The 14,737-nt window shown below is 43.5% G+C and overlaps 5 protein-coding genes across 5 annotated transcripts; 3 read left to right on the forward strand and 2 right to left on the reverse strand.

Moving 5' to 3' along the window:
* Nucleotides 1–653: 653 nt before the first annotated feature.
* Nucleotides 654–2,412, reverse strand: LOC102721379. Its single transcript, XM_006658008.3, has 4 exons — nucleotides 2,240–2,412; nucleotides 1,292–1,331; nucleotides 1,104–1,204; nucleotides 654–1,020 (listed from the first exon to the last, which is right to left on the reverse strand). Exons 1-4 carry the CDS (start codon nucleotides 2,327–2,329, stop codon nucleotides 934–936), a joined length of 318 nt encoding a protein of 105 aa, XP_006658071.1. The 5' UTR covers nucleotides 2,330–2,412; the 3' UTR covers nucleotides 654–933.
* Nucleotides 2,413–2,906: 494 nt separating this feature from the next.
* Nucleotides 2,907–5,649, reverse strand: LOC102719976 (pentatricopeptide repeat-containing protein At1g01970). Its single transcript, XM_040525709.1, has 2 exons — nucleotides 5,169–5,649; nucleotides 2,907–4,514 (listed from the first exon to the last, which is right to left on the reverse strand). Exons 1-2 carry the CDS (start codon nucleotides 5,622–5,624, stop codon nucleotides 3,612–3,614), a joined length of 1,359 nt encoding a protein of 452 aa, XP_040381643.1. The 5' UTR covers nucleotides 5,625–5,649; the 3' UTR covers nucleotides 2,907–3,611.
* A 213-nt stretch (nucleotides 5,650–5,862) lies between these two features.
* LOC102721660 (elongation factor 1-beta) lies at nucleotides 5,863–7,957 on the forward strand. The gene is made up of 6 exons (XM_006658009.3): nucleotides 5,863–6,049; nucleotides 6,333–6,449; nucleotides 6,542–6,623; nucleotides 7,124–7,235; nucleotides 7,338–7,451; nucleotides 7,544–7,957. The coding sequence occupies exons 1-6, from the start codon at nucleotides 5,964–5,966 to the stop codon at nucleotides 7,705–7,707; spliced, it is 675 nt and encodes a 224-aa protein (XP_006658072.1). The 5' UTR covers nucleotides 5,863–5,963; the 3' UTR covers nucleotides 7,708–7,957.
* A 1,390-nt stretch (nucleotides 7,958–9,347) lies between these two features.
* Nucleotides 9,348–11,943, forward strand: LOC102721942 (pre-rRNA-processing protein ESF2). The gene is made up of 7 exons (XM_006658010.3): nucleotides 9,348–9,703; nucleotides 10,251–10,302; nucleotides 10,526–10,593; nucleotides 10,776–10,865; nucleotides 10,956–11,086; nucleotides 11,351–11,485; nucleotides 11,565–11,943. Exons 1-7 carry the CDS (start codon nucleotides 9,451–9,453, stop codon nucleotides 11,583–11,585), a joined length of 750 nt encoding a protein of 249 aa, XP_006658073.1. The 5' UTR covers nucleotides 9,348–9,450; the 3' UTR covers nucleotides 11,586–11,943.
* Nucleotides 11,944–12,727: 784 nt separating this feature from the next.
* LOC102720258 (putative pentatricopeptide repeat-containing protein At5g40405) lies at nucleotides 12,728–14,482 on the forward strand. The gene has a single exon (XM_040525744.1). The coding sequence runs from the start codon at nucleotides 12,749–12,751 to the stop codon at nucleotides 14,387–14,389; it is 1,641 nt and encodes a 546-aa protein (XP_040381678.1). The 5' UTR covers nucleotides 12,728–12,748; the 3' UTR covers nucleotides 14,390–14,482.
* Nucleotides 14,483–14,737: the final 255 nt, after the last annotated feature.

Below are 14,737 nucleotides of genomic sequence, written 5' to 3' on the forward strand. Positions count from 1 at the left end.
TGTGTGTGTGTGTGTGTGTGTTATTAGTGGTTCTAGAGTCCATGATAATAAAATAGACTATGACAGAAGAAACAAAAAATAACACTAATATTAAGCTAAAACTTAAAATTTGACTGTGACCGATAAATTAACGAACACACCATGACTTATGCACAATGAGAGAGTGTTAATCCCCTCCTTTCGCTGTCGAGTTTGGTGCCATTTTGTGCGATTAACCTGCTTGCACGCAGACGGAACCCTGTTCATTAGTTCTGTGCCGCCCTTGTCACGAGGTTAATGATAGTTTTCCACTGATCAAGTGGATGGTCACTTGGTCAGATGAGCAGTTTGAGAAACTGAGGATCATCGAGAACAGTAATTTTAGCAGGATCAGGTGCTAATGCAAAATGGATGAAATGATTGGAGGATGCTTTTAGCCTGAACAAGTGGTCGGAGGATATTTGTTTCTTTTTCCTTGGTGAAAAATAGGATGCCATGGTGCACGTATGTGAGAGTGAGACAATGTGAGTTACAAGTAAAGTGATGACCTTTTTGCCTTCTTGCATGAAAGTTGTTGGAGCAATAACACCCCCACTTTCCTCCAAAAGATCAAAATATCTGGTTTAATCACCCTATTATTGGGTGCTCCAAAAGATTTTATTTTATTTCAAGTTGTCAACCGTACAGTGAGTTGAATAGCAGTAGTTTTTCACTGTTCAACACTGAAAAGCAATCTTGTAGATGGGAGGATGGCAGGCAGTCACACGCAATTTGGTTTAATGGTGAAAATACAAACAGTTCAAATTATGTTTCCAACATTTGAAATCAATACATAGCTTTAATCAGATTGCCAGAATAATTCGGGCTAAATTCAAGGATGGTGCTAAGAACATGCAGCACAGTTCAGAAGACACAAAACCAGTTTAGTAAATCCACCTTGTCCTTAGCAGGCCTCTATCTTGAATCTGCTTCTTTCAATGCACGGATAAGATGGGCGATACGATACTGGAGCTTCTCGTTCTCTATGATTAGCTTCTTATTCTACATAGTTCGTTCATAGATATGGTTATATTATATCAAACAGCTGTAACGATGGCGACACTTTCAAGCAAGATGAATAATACCTTCTCCTTTTCAGTAAGACATTCTGTGTTAGCTGCATCAAGCTTTGACTGAAGATCTTTCATGGCAGATGAATTCGTCTCGGAACCACTTGTCAGGACATCTGATAAATCAACCATGGACATAAGTACAGATCTATTTCCCTCACTAACAAGAACCTGTGAAATACTACAACCATATATAACTTTACCTTTGTTCAATAATAAGGCTTCCAGCTTTGCTAAACGTGTCTACAAGATGAAAGAAACAACGTAAAATACGGGAATAAAACATTGAGAAGACCACCTGTACCTATTAAGCATTCGTGTAACCACAGCAACCAAGCCAGATGAGAATGCTATTGCTTTCCATGCGTGGCTGGTCAAAAACATCCATTCATGTTGACTGCCAATAGGAAAAAAAAACATAGCTATGAAGCATACCTCCTGGGACAACTAATGCCAGGAGCTATCCATTATCTGTTGGTAGGTATTAGGTAATAGAGCAACAAGCCAAATTCTCGCTCTAGTTTAGGCACTTGCCGTTTGCCGTGGCAGGGGGGAAAGCTATACTGAAAAGGATTGCGATATACAAGTCTGAGACATTCACTAGATTTTATTAGCAGCTGGAATTACACTCTCAATTAAAGCAATTAGATTGTCTCTATTAAAGCAGACCGGAGGCAAGAACTTTATGTGGTAGTACCACGCCAGCCTCGCCCTAAAACATCAAACACAAACAGATTAGGGCTTGTGATATACGGTGTAAATGGTATTACTATGTTTTTAAAAGTTCGCTCGTGTTCTTTCATACCAAAATTTTCGATTGGAGGTATTATGAGCTAATCACTGCAGCAAAGCAACATCATCAAGGGCCAACGGGCAAGTGCATCTAGAAAATAGGGTTAATTGCGAGATGGTTCATTTGCACAATAATCCACACAGATTTGACCTTGCTGCAAACTAGGAACAGCAGACGAACTGGCCAATCTATGTTCTAATTTCTGGAGAATTAGCACGCTTAGCAATCCATTTACTGCAACCCTTAGCGCATCGGCTCAACCACAGCGAATTTAAGAACCTAACTGGCCCTAACCTAACCACAGCGAAACGAGGTCAGGCCGTCAGGGGGGGGCTCAAGAGACGACGAGAGCGCGAACCTCGGCGTCGGAGGCCCTGTCGTGGAAGGGCCGGAGGGCTCCCCCCAGACCCTCCGCCGCGCGGCCACCGCCCGCCGCCGCCGCCGCCATGTTCGCCGCCGGCCGACTGAGCCCCTTGGACTAGTCTCGTGGTCGTCGAGCAAGAGCAATGGAAAAGGAGACTTTTGATTATTTTTTTTGAAAAAAAAATCGAGGTTGATTAGTGGAGTATTTGGGGGAAAAACCGGATGGGCTCAGATTGGGCCTAAAGCCTTCAGGCAGCGGTCGAGCATAAAGTACAGGCCTATGAAGGCCTTGTTGTTTGTATGGATCCAAAATTGCACTAACTTATCTCCTTTCTAATAAAGTTAGCTGGAGTACTCCATCTGTCTGAATGACGCCGTTAATGTTTAGTTATTCGTCTTATTTAAAAAATTTACATAATTATTAATTATTTTTATATCATTTAATCTATTGTTAAATATACTTTACGTATATATATAACTTTACATATTTTACAATTTTTTTTAATAAGACGAATAGTTAAATGTGTATAAAAAATCGAAGAGAGTATGTTTTTGTCTCTTTGTCGAAACACCGTCAGACGCAGGCGCTCACATGTGTAAGCATATTAGTTTTAAATTTACACTTGCCCCAAAATTTCTTCTGCAGGCAAAGATAAGGGTGATGCATCTGCTAAGAAAAGCAAGAAAAAGAAGTCTAAAGCTGAGTCTGGTGGTGAAGGAATAGAGCTTGATCAGCCTACCAAGGTTGCTGCAGAAGAAACTGAACCTGAAGCTGAGAAGAAAAAAAAAAAAGAAAAAGAAGCACAAGCTAGTGGAGCCAATGGATCAAGAGATGGCAAACAATGGCAATGTTGAACAAGAGGAAACTCCCAACAAGAAGAAAAAGACAAACCGGGAGGCTTCAGTGTTGAGTCTAAGACAGCCACTGAAGGAAAGAAGAAAAAGTACAAAACTGAGGAGGATGATGTGTAGTTATTGATCACTGTTACTCGAGTGTTGCTTGATGAAATATTATGTAGGAGTAGGAACTAATTCATGTACAACAATTGATAGGATCGGGCCTCAACTGTTTAAGCCTTGATTCATGTGTGGTGTCATCAATTTTTGCCCCATCCCACATTTGTTGATGGTGAGTTACGCCAAATTTAACATTGCTGCTCTTATCAGAGCTTCCTTGTAACATTGCTGGTGTTCTTCTGGATGTCAAAATTCTGGCCAGGGCCTAGGGGTTCCTTTGTTTTTGCAGACAACTTCACTACCATCCTACCGTAGCACCGCTTGTGAAATTCCTGACATGTCTACAAGTTTACATTATACTGCTGTGACTCAATGTTGCAGGTTTGTGTAGCAGCCTCAAGGCTAGCAAATCACTTGTGTTGTAGAGATGATGCAAAGCTGCGTTTGCTCTTGCTCTTGCTCTTGTTCTTGCTCTTGTTCTTCCTCTTGATCTTCCTGTCTGCTGCGAGGTTGTTCTTCCTGTCTGCTTCAGGTTCAAGGGTGTTCTTCTTATCTTCTGCGAGGTCCTTCAGGACCTGCTCAACTTCTTGGACAACTCCAAGCCTTCTGAACCATCCTGCAAGCAGCTGAGATGGCTCTTGGCCAATGACAACGCCGTTCTCCTCTAGCTCTGTCAAAAATGCCAGTGCCCCTTCTAGCCTGTTCACCTTCTCATAGGTGCCCAATATCAAAGCGATGCATTTGTCGCACGGTGTCATCCCCACACTTCTCATATTCCGTGTTACGATCATCGCTTCGTCGATTCGATTTGCGAGGCAGTAAGCATTCACCAGAAGTGCACACAGCTTTGTATCAGGTACTATCCCTGCAAACTGTATGGCGTCAAAAACTCGTTGCGCCCCATCTGAGTCGCCTTTGTAAGAGTAGGCTCTCAGCAATGCTTTGTAAACTTCCTTTCCTGCAACAATTTGTTGATCCCCCATTTTACTGATCATGTCTTCTGCTTTGTCTAACATGTCAGCCCTGATATAAGCCATGATCATTGAGCCGTATACACGCTTATCCATCGGCAGGCCAAGCAATCCAATCTCTTCGAAAATTTCCTTTGCACGAGTGAGATCTCCGGCCTTACTGTACATGTCCATCAGCGCAGTCAACATAACTTGATCACAAGGTAACCCTCTGGCTTTCATGGCATGGAATGCATCCTCAGCTTTCTGCAACAGCTTTTGCTTGCCATATATGTGGATCAATTTGGTGTAGTCACGGACATTTGCTTCAAAAGAATCCTCCAGCAATGCATGCTCCAGCACCTACTAGACATTTACAATATCTGTTACTTGTTAGGACACAAGCTTAATGCCAATTACCACAAACGCAGGACAGAAGTTCAGAGATCCAAATTCAATGTCTAGCAAAGGTTCCAATTTCAGAAGTTAAGAAATTCATCAAAACTTAAGGCAATCTTGATGCCAACAAGGGTCATTTCTAACAATCATTTTAACCAGGCACATAACAGGAGAGGATACATAAACATCAGAATAGTTCATCTTAAATACTAATTTCAAAGCATAAAAATTACTGAATGAATATCTTTTAGTTGTTTAACCCTGAATAGTGAATCCAGAACAGCATAGACCAACACAAGATTGCAATGTCTAGAAAAAGGTTCCAATTTAGAACTTCAGAACTTCATCAAACCTTAAGGCAATCTTGATGCCAACAATGATCATTTCTAACAGTCATTTTAACCAGGCACATAACAGGAGATGACACATAAAGATCAGAACAGTTCATCTTAAATACTAATTTCAAAGCATAAAAGTTACTAGATGAGTGTTTTCTAGGTGTTCAAGTACTTGAGAAAGCACCCTGACTAAATCGAGAAGAGCACAAAACAGCAGAAGATTGCCATTTTTGCTTCCAAGATCGAGCCTCAAGACTGTGAAATGCTCACTGTCACTGACCTCAGCAAGAAGAGGGCTCTCCATAGCGGTGAGCTCCTTCAGCACCAGCAACCAATCCGCCCTCCTGGGCCTCATGGCCTTCACCCAGAACGCAAGCATCGCGGCGAGAGTCTCCCCATCCTCATCCCGACGAGGAGGAGGAGGAGGCAGGCACACGATGCGCGCCATCAGAGCCTTGCAGCGATTCGGCAGCTTGGGAGAAATCCCCCGAATCGCCTCCTTCTCAGACTCCGACGTGCCCGACCCGAACGCGTCCCAGCTGAACCACGGCGTCTCTTCCGCCGCCGCCGCCGCCGCCTGCTCAGCCTCCGCGGTCGCCAGAGGCTGCCCCGCGCCTTGCCGGGCCGGCACGCACCCACACTGCGAAGACGCCCTCGCGCGCGCGGCGGCGGCGGCACTAGGAGCCCGCGGAGCCAGCGAGTACATCGCCGGCACAGCCACCAGCAGCGAGGTCATCGCCGGCGAGCTCGCCGGAGAAGACGACGAACCAACCAGCGACGAGGGAGAAGTGACACTGACACACTCCACAGCGAGAAGGCTCTATCTAGAATCTGGGCCGTACGATGCCTCGAGATCTGATCCGACGGCCAGGAGGCGCCCGCCGTCGTCCGCGGGAATATCCTCACCGTATGCCTCATCCCACGGGCGGGCGGTTCCATCGTGGCGCCGCCGAGTATAAATAGGCGGGGGCTCGCCACTCGCTCCCCTCCTCTAGGGTTTGGGATTTTAGCCGCCGCCGCCGCATTTGTTCGCGCCTTCGACGAGCCCCAGCCTGCACGCCTCGCCGGATCTCCGATGGCCGTGACGTTCGCCGACCTCCACACCGCCGAGGGGCTCAAGGCCCTCGAGCAGCACCTCGCCGGCAAGACCTACGTCTCCGGGTGAGCCCGATTCCGCGCTGTCTTGCTTTTGCGATCCGGGTGGTTAGATCTGTTCGTCGGTGGCGGGTTTGCGGCGGGTTACTTGGATTCGAGGGATAGGGTCTTGCGGCGCTCGATCCCATTTCGGTGAATCTGAGTGATCTGCGATGCGGGTGTGCTCGCTTGGGTAGGAGTAGTATTCGTTCGTGTTGATTTGGGGGCGCGTCTGTGCTGAATTGTTAGGGTTGTTATGGCATTCTGCGTGCGTCTGTGCTCACTTGTTACCTGTGCTATGCTTGAGCAGAGATACGATCAGCAAGGACGACGTCAAGGTGTTCGCGGCCGTGCCATCAAAGCCTGGAGCCGAGTTCCCCAACGCTGCTCGCTGGTATGATACCGTCGCCGCGGCCCTTGCTTCAAGGTAATCCATTAGTCCTGCTGTCGCTTGGTAGATGCTAGTATCGAAGGGAATGAGTTGGATGTATTGCTGTATAATGTGTGCACTGGTCGCAGGTTCCCTGGCAAGTCAGTTGGAGTGAATCTGCCTGGAGCAGGTGCGGCATCGACTGCTGCGGCGGCTGCCCCAGCTGCTAAGGTTTGCTCATTTCTCTTGCTACCCCTGTTATTTCCATTCAGTACATTAATTTGTTGGTTTATTGAGCAGTTTTAGGATATGGGTTGGGAAAACTTAGAATGCAAATTTTGCTGTGAGCGCAACCATCTGTATAGATAGGAATAATCGGGCTGTTCACTTTTAACCTAAATCAATCCTACCAAATTTTGGCATTTGCAATATTTGGTAAAGTTGATATATGTAACTTATTTGGTTTGTTACATTTCCCATTTTTTGAGGAAGATTTTAGAATTCGTAGTAGAGTGAACAAACTCAATATGTCTGTTTCATCTGTAATCAGAACAGGGCTGTGAGCCATGATAGGAGATTGTTTTAGATTGATGTTTGCTTGCCATATCATTCCTTTAATGAAATTCTGTTAACCAGTAGAAACAATAGTAAAAATTTACTCTAGTCAACACTGGAATTGCATGGTTCTGAGACCTTAGCTTTGTTTTGTAATACTCCTTTGCCCCCTACAGGATGCTGATGAAGATGATGATGACTTGGATCTTTTTGGTGATGAGACTGAGGAAGACAAGAAAGCAGCAGACGAGCGTGCAGCATCGAAGGCCTCTGCAAAGAAGAAAGAAAGTAAGCATAATTTTTGGTGAACGAGAATCACTTTATTTTATTGCCACGTTGTATATGGATTTGTTTCTATACCTTTCAAATTCACTAACATGAGATTTGTAGGTGGAAAATCTTCCGTCCTGTTGGATGTCAAACCATGGGATGATGAGACAGATATGAAGAAATTGGAGGAGGCTGTGCGCAGCGTTCAGATGGAGGGTCTCACCTGGGGAGCATGTAAGGAATTTTTTCATTCCTTCTGAGCTATTTATTTTCTAAACATTCATTTCTAGTTATGCAAAATTAACAACATTGTTACTGAATTGCAGCAAAGCTTGTGCCTGTGGGTTATGGAATCAAGAAATTGCAAATCATGTTGACCATAGTTGATGATTTGGTGTCTGTGGACAGTCTGATTGAGGAACATCTCACTGAAGAGCCGATCAACGAGTATGTTCAGAGCTGTGACATTGTTGCATTCAACAAGATTTAAAAGATCAATCGGTTAACATGTTACTACTTATCCAAAAACTGGGATTGGTCGATCTTGAAGCATTTTTCATCCCATCTTATTATCCTTCACAGAAATCCAAGTATCAGTTTATTTTGAGTGATGCCTGTCATTAGTGCCTGTTTTCTTGAAATAGTTTGAACTGCAGAGGGGCTTGTAATGGCGAAACATATGCTATGTCAAAGTACATCTGTCCTTTTTTTCTTGTGCAAGTTTTGATGAGTATGAGGTGTTTCCTGAGTGATTTAGTCGCTCGATGATTCCTACAGGATTTCGTCACATTCCCTGGTAAGTGGCAAGTGATTTCCTGTCTTTTTTGCTTGATGTTGAGTCGTCCATTTGTCAAAGATTTATGAAGTGGACGCCCGTTTTGTTGGAATTTAAGTGAATCCGTAATATTCCACATGTAACTTGGTAACAGGAAAAGGCTGAACTTGAATCACTGTTTTAGTCCAAGATAGGTTGAGCAAACTGCTGATGCAAGGACTATTGTGATCTTGCCAAACTGCATTTGGGGAAAAGGATTCTTGATTTTGCTCTTATCGTTATTCCAATTTCTTTCTGTAAACCTTATACTGTGCAAAACTGGCTAGATATGCCTCTCTAATCGTGAACGGGATTAGGGTGTTTAGCGGGGTTCGAGCCAGACATCGGCCATTCAAACCCTGTTCCAACGTGGTGTATGTGGCGTATTCATTTACAGGCCATTTCTATCAGAGGCAATTATGCCACTTCAATTAGTGAAAATATAGATAAAGAAATAAAAAATGGTGGTCTAATCAGCAAAAATGCAGAAAAAGAATTAAAAGTCTGAAAAAAGCCAAATGATGTATTTCCAAGTGAAAAATAATTTGTAAATAAAATTTTTATAAACGTATTTTAGCGATAGAAAGCGGTTGGAAAGTAAATTTAGTGAAAAACCCTATAATTAACTTTAAATTTAAAGTTATAATTTAAAATTTAGCATATAATATAAGGTACACACTCGATAGGCGAACCTAGAGGAGGATCTCATGGTAGCCATGATGTCTTGGTGCCTACTCTACGACTATAGCCATGATGTCTTGGTGCCTACTCTACGACTATGAGCCACGAGCCGATGACATCTAGGATTTATTTGGTTCATGTCCCTTATTAATTTTTGGTAGTTAAGTGGTAAATATGTTGGCGGGTTTGAAGCCAAATAGCTGCTAATACCTCTAATCAATTTGGTACAACTCTGTAATTTTATAATTTTCTTTAGTGTAGTATAAAATTTGGTCCCATACTAGTAGTAAATCAAATGTAACTATACTCAAACCAATAAATTAGCCATACTAAGCTTAAACAAAGTTAGACGAGAAAATAGAGTAACCACGTGGCTAAAAGTTAGCCAAGTTAGAGAGCTACGGCATAAATCAAACTCTATCCAATAAAGGTTAGATATGACATACCAAACATGCCCCAAGAGACTGCGGCGTTTGGTAGTGCCCTAAAGCTCGCGATCATGTGCATTCTCTTCTAAAAATTGCTGTCTTGGTGATGGGCCTCCGTGGGATTTGGATTGGGCCGTGCTTGTGTTTGGGCCTTTTGCGTGAGTTTACTCGCCCGTCGCGAGGAGAGACCAAAACCCTCCTCTCCTCTCCTACTCTCCTATCCCGGAATCCGCCGCCGCCCCCCATCCTACCCGCCCCGCCGGCGACCGACGCCGGAAGACGCGGCTCAAGTGTGCTCCTCACTCCTCCTATGGCGGGGAGCAGCGAGAGCGAGTACTACTCGGAAGAGGAGGAGGAGGGGGATGACCTGGGATGGGAGGATGATGGTCTCGCGAGCGAGGACGAGGAGGAGGCGAGGGAGCGGGCGCTCAAGAGTCTGGACGGCCTCGCCAAGCGCGGGGTGTGCTACCTCAGCCGCGTCCCCCCAAACATGAACCCGTCCCACGTCCGCCAGATGCTCTCCAAGTACGGCGAGGTGCAGAGGATTTACCTCGTTCCTCAAGGTAATCCGTTACCCGGAAATTGAAGCTCTACTCTCATATTGTTCTAGTCTATCTTATGCCTTCAGAAATTAAGCTGTACTCTGTTCAGTTTGGGATATCCTTTCATTTGGACATGCTGGAAGCTGCAGGCTTTATCTAAATGAGCATGTGAAGAACGATGTAATTCAAGCTAGAGCAATACATATTAAAGTTCTGCAAGCTAGAGCAATACATATTAAAGTTCAGTGCTTAATGATCTTGTATCATCAGTGCTTATGTTGTTCGATGAAAAACTGTGAGCAGAAATCTTATAGTGATGTATTTCTGAAAATCATTCTTCCAAATAAGTGAAAACCATTCTTCATAAGGGAATTGGACGGCCTACACTGTTACACTGTTTCTATATTAATATAACATCCGGTGACATTCACTAACTCCATTTTAGTTGGATCCACTCTTTATGTTGCTTACATAGCATTGTATTAGCCAATAGCTATTCATTATTTGTTTTACTTTCTAACAAAAATTGATCTGATTTCATACACAACGATTTATGTATATCCTCCAGGTCAGGGTCATCGCAAGCACACTACTGTTCGAGCTAAGGCGTACACTGAAGGGTATGTTTAAAAATGGAACTGTGCTGCTTTGGAGAAGAACATTTGTGCTTATCATATCAAAATTTTCGCTTGATATCTAAACATGTGGCATACGGCTATCAATGCTTTGGTTTATTCAGTTTTCTTGATAAGTACTATTTTCATTTAGAGCAGTTATGTAAACGTATGGTAGAAAATATGCTATATTTCATAAATTATTTTCTAATGTCCGTAATTATTCTAGGTGGATTGAATTTTCCAAGAAAAGTGTTGCCAAGAGGGTGGCTAATTTACTTAACGGTGAACAAATAGGTATGTTCTTAGTTCTGCGATACATGAATTCCCCCCCTCTATGTTACCATTGGTTGTAGCTCAGGGGTGGTTCCATATTAGTAGAAACTTCAACTGTTGTATGCGTGTCATAGAACAGAACTTCTCTTTTGTTGCGTTGTTTAAAGCTTAAACTAACCTGAGTTACTGATGTATCTTGTTAGGTGGGAAGAAGAGGTCTCCCTTTTTTTATGACATTTGGAACATAAGGTATCTCAAGAAATTCAAATGGGATGATCTTGTTGGTGAAATAGGTACGTGGAAAGTCAAAATTAAAAGGTCTATGCAATTTCTGCTCAATGAAAGAATGTATTCGGTTTCCTAATCCTTTGAATGTACTGTAGCTGAGAAGACTCATATCAGGGAGCAGAAACTAAGCTTGGAGATAGCAGCTGCAAAGAAACAACGTGATCACTACCTGTCGAATGTCGAGAAATCTCGTACTTTGAAACATATTCAGGAACGCAGGAAAAAGGTCTGTACTATGTTTTTTATAACATTGTTTGCATTGATGTTTATCTGGTTGGTGGTAGCACAATTCCATAAACTCTTGGTCGTATAATCCTTATAAAAAGGATTCTCTTTTTTGCTTCATGTTTTCTGAATCCATAAAGTAATAAATTATCAATTGATACAAGAAGCTCTGATGTTTGTGTACATAATACACACTGCTTTGTGCTTTAGGCAGTTTTTGTATTTTATTTTTATGCCTTTAAATTTGCTGAGATCCTGAAAGCAGAAGCAGAAGACGGAAGGAGCAGAATTCAATGAAGTTCGAGAAGAAAAAAATGCGCGCCCAATTCCTCAAAAGAAACCAGTTGAGGAGACAGATGCCAAAATGAAACCAAAGCTTCCAAAGGATATTTTAGCCGGAGTAATTTTGCAGCCTTAATCAGATTTAGTCTAAGCGTATTATCCATCAGTTCTTTGACTTCGATTCATCGTATTTGCAGGTATTTGGTGGTCCATCGTGAATTCATGATTGCCTTTCACCCATTACCTTGGATCGGAGTATAGCAAACTGAATGGAGTTGCACTGAGATAATCATGTTCTTCATTGTCTGCTTCACTTTTGTAGATTAGGTCATGCTCTTAGATTCCTACCTTCTACTTTGAGCATCTTTTCATATTTATGCTGTGCTAGGGCCTAGGGGAGGTTTTGGGACCTGACGATGCAAGAATGATTGGGCTATTTTCAGTGTCATGTGAATTCTCCCCTGTTTTCTCGGCAACCATGCTGTAATGCTGAAACAGAACTACACTGCTGTAGGCTTCTAACTTGAGGCAATACAGTAATACAAGGCTGGTACCAGCTGGTCTCTTTTGTGTCATTGATCTCATGGTTCTATGATCCAAGAAAATGTTCATCATGTTGAAGTAAATGTTTCAGTAAAGAAAAACCTTGGTTGATAGCTGCCTCTAATAAAAAGAGTAACCCTGGACTAGCTACATATTTTCTTATCGCAGATCACAGTTTTGGATCTATGACGATGCATTTCAAAGTCAATTTCGAAATAACACCCACACAATTTGAGGACCATCACTTCATCAGTGTACCCTCCTCCCTCTTTTTAAGGTACATTTTGATTTTAGGCAGTCAATAGTTGAAAGGTAAGAGGCACAGTTTGATTTTAGGTACTCAATACTTGAAAGGTTTTGACCAATAATTAGTTAACAAATAAGTAAATTTAGTGTATGAATCTTGTACCATTAGATTTATATTTCAAGGTGCATGCACATGATACTGAGACATATATTTGAATATATACCTATGCTGTTAGTAGGAATATTGAGAAATCAATGGTCTTAAACTTTCTTTAGTCTTAAAACTTTCTAAAATTAAACTACCGCATTATTTATTCAATAACAATTAGCTTTTTTTTATTTGACGTTAGTGACTTTAAAGTCTAATAATTTGTTTTATTCGAAAAATTATATAATTATTAATTATTTTATTATAATTTGATTTATTAACAGAGAAATTTAAGAGTGATTTATAGTTTTGTATATTTGCATAAAAATTTAGATAGGATGTACAGACAGAGTTCTGAAAGTCAACAAGGTTAAATAAATAAAAAAAAGGAGCGAGTAAACGAGCAGTTCTTCGCCACACACTCCTGCAGTCCTGCTCTTGCGCATGAAGCCATCTCGTCCGAACGAGGACTGCTTCCGCTTCCTTTTCCTCCTCAGAGAGGCCACCGCCTCCGCCGCCCCGCGGCGCCGCCTCCCTCCCCTCCACGCGCTCCTCGTCAAGCTCGGGCTGCAGCCGTACGAGCGCGTGCACAATGCTCTCATCCAGGCCTACGGCGCGGCGGGCCTCGTCGCGGACGCGCGCAGGGTGTTCGACGGAATGTCCCGCCGGGACACCGTCTCGTTCAACTCCATGATCCACGGCTACGCCACGTCCGGCGACGTCGCGTCGGCGCGAGAGGTGTTCGAGAGGGTCCCGGCGCCGACCCCCGTCACGTGGACGTCGATGGTCGCGGGGCTCTGCCGCGCCGGGGACGTCGCGTTGGCGAGGCGCTTCTTCGAGGAGATGCCTGGAAGGGACGTGGTTTCTTGGAACGCCATGATATCTGGGCTCGTCGGGAACCACCAGCCCGTGGAGGCGCTCGATCTCTTCCGCCGGATGCTGGCGGAAGGCTTCGTGCCAAACCGTGGGACGGTCCTGGGTGCGCTGTCGGCGTGCGTGGGTGCCGGCGGGTTGGAGACAGGGAAGTGGATCCACGCCTTCGTTGAGAAGAAGAAGCTCTTCCGGTGGTGGGATGAAATCCTCGGCACCGCGCTGCTCGACATGTATGCCAAGTGCGGTGCCGTGGAGCTTGCTCTGGATGTCTTCACCAAGTTGAGGTCGAGGGACACACACACATGGAACGCCATGATCAATGGCTTGGCCATGAATGGCTACTCAACAAAAGCATTGGACATGTTTCGCCAAATGGAACTTGATGGAACAGTTGTGCCGGATGAAGTGACCTTTTTAGGAGTCCTACTGGCTTGCAGTCATGGTGGATTTGTGGATGTAGGGAGGGAGTATTTCTATATGATTGAGAAGAAGTACGGCATAGGGTTAGTCATTGAGCATTATGCATGTATGGTTGATCTCCTTGCTCGCTCTGGTCATCTGCAAGAAGCCCACAAGATCATTACAGAAATGCCGATGAAACCAGATCGTGTCATTTGGAGGGCATTGCTCAGTGGATGCCGACTCCACAGGGATGTCAAGATGGCTGAAACTGCAGTATCTGAGATGGAAGCAGCTTGTAGTGGCGACCATGTTCTCCTGTCAAATCTCTATGCTGCAGTTGGGAGATGGAGTGGTGTTGAAGATGTCCGGAGGACCATGAGAAGCAAAGGGATCGAGAAAATTCCTGGATGCAGCTCGATTGAGATTAATGGCTCCATCCATGAGTTTATGTCAGGTGACAAGTCACACCCATCATATAGTGAGATTCACGCGAAGTTGGTTGAGATTGGCTCAAGGATGCAACTGCAAGGTTATGTCACAGAGACTGCAGAAGTGTTCCACGATGTTGAAGAGGAAGAGAAAGAGCAGGCACTCGGTCATCACAGCGAGAAGCTTGCAATTGCATTTGGCCTCATTGGAGGCACTCCAAATGTAGCAATCAGAATCGTGAAAAATCTTCGCTTTTGTGCAGATTGCCACAATTTTGCCAAGTTAGTATCCCAGATCTATCATCGGGAGATTGTGGTTCGTGATAGAGTCAGATTCCACCATTTTGTAGAGGGAACCTGTTCTTGCAATGATTTTTGGTAGTAGAAAACTCTGGAAGACTGGGATTGTGGCATGAAGTATGTTTTTCTCGTCTCACTTCTTTTTCTTGCGAGGTTTATTTCTTTTCCTTTTTAATGCATCAAGGTATTAATGCATTTTAGTAGGATAGTCTTGCTGAACTGTATCAGTCAGTGTGCATAATCTGCTGAGATGAGCATATGCATCTTGATGATAAACACAAATAGCTTGAAAAAGCAATGCTGAATACAATATTTACGAATTTTTTAGGCTTCCTTGAAACCATGGAAGTATTTATTTCCAGTGTGCCTTCAATAATAAAAGAAAACCCACATAAAATATTAATAAAAGGAAAAGACTCCATGCATATAT

This window comes from Oryza brachyantha, chromosome 7 (genome assembly GCF_000231095.2).
Source record: "Oryza brachyantha chromosome 7, ObraRS2, whole genome shotgun sequence".
NCBI classification, from domain to species: domain Eukaryota; kingdom Viridiplantae; phylum Streptophyta; class Magnoliopsida; order Poales; family Poaceae; genus Oryza; species Oryza brachyantha.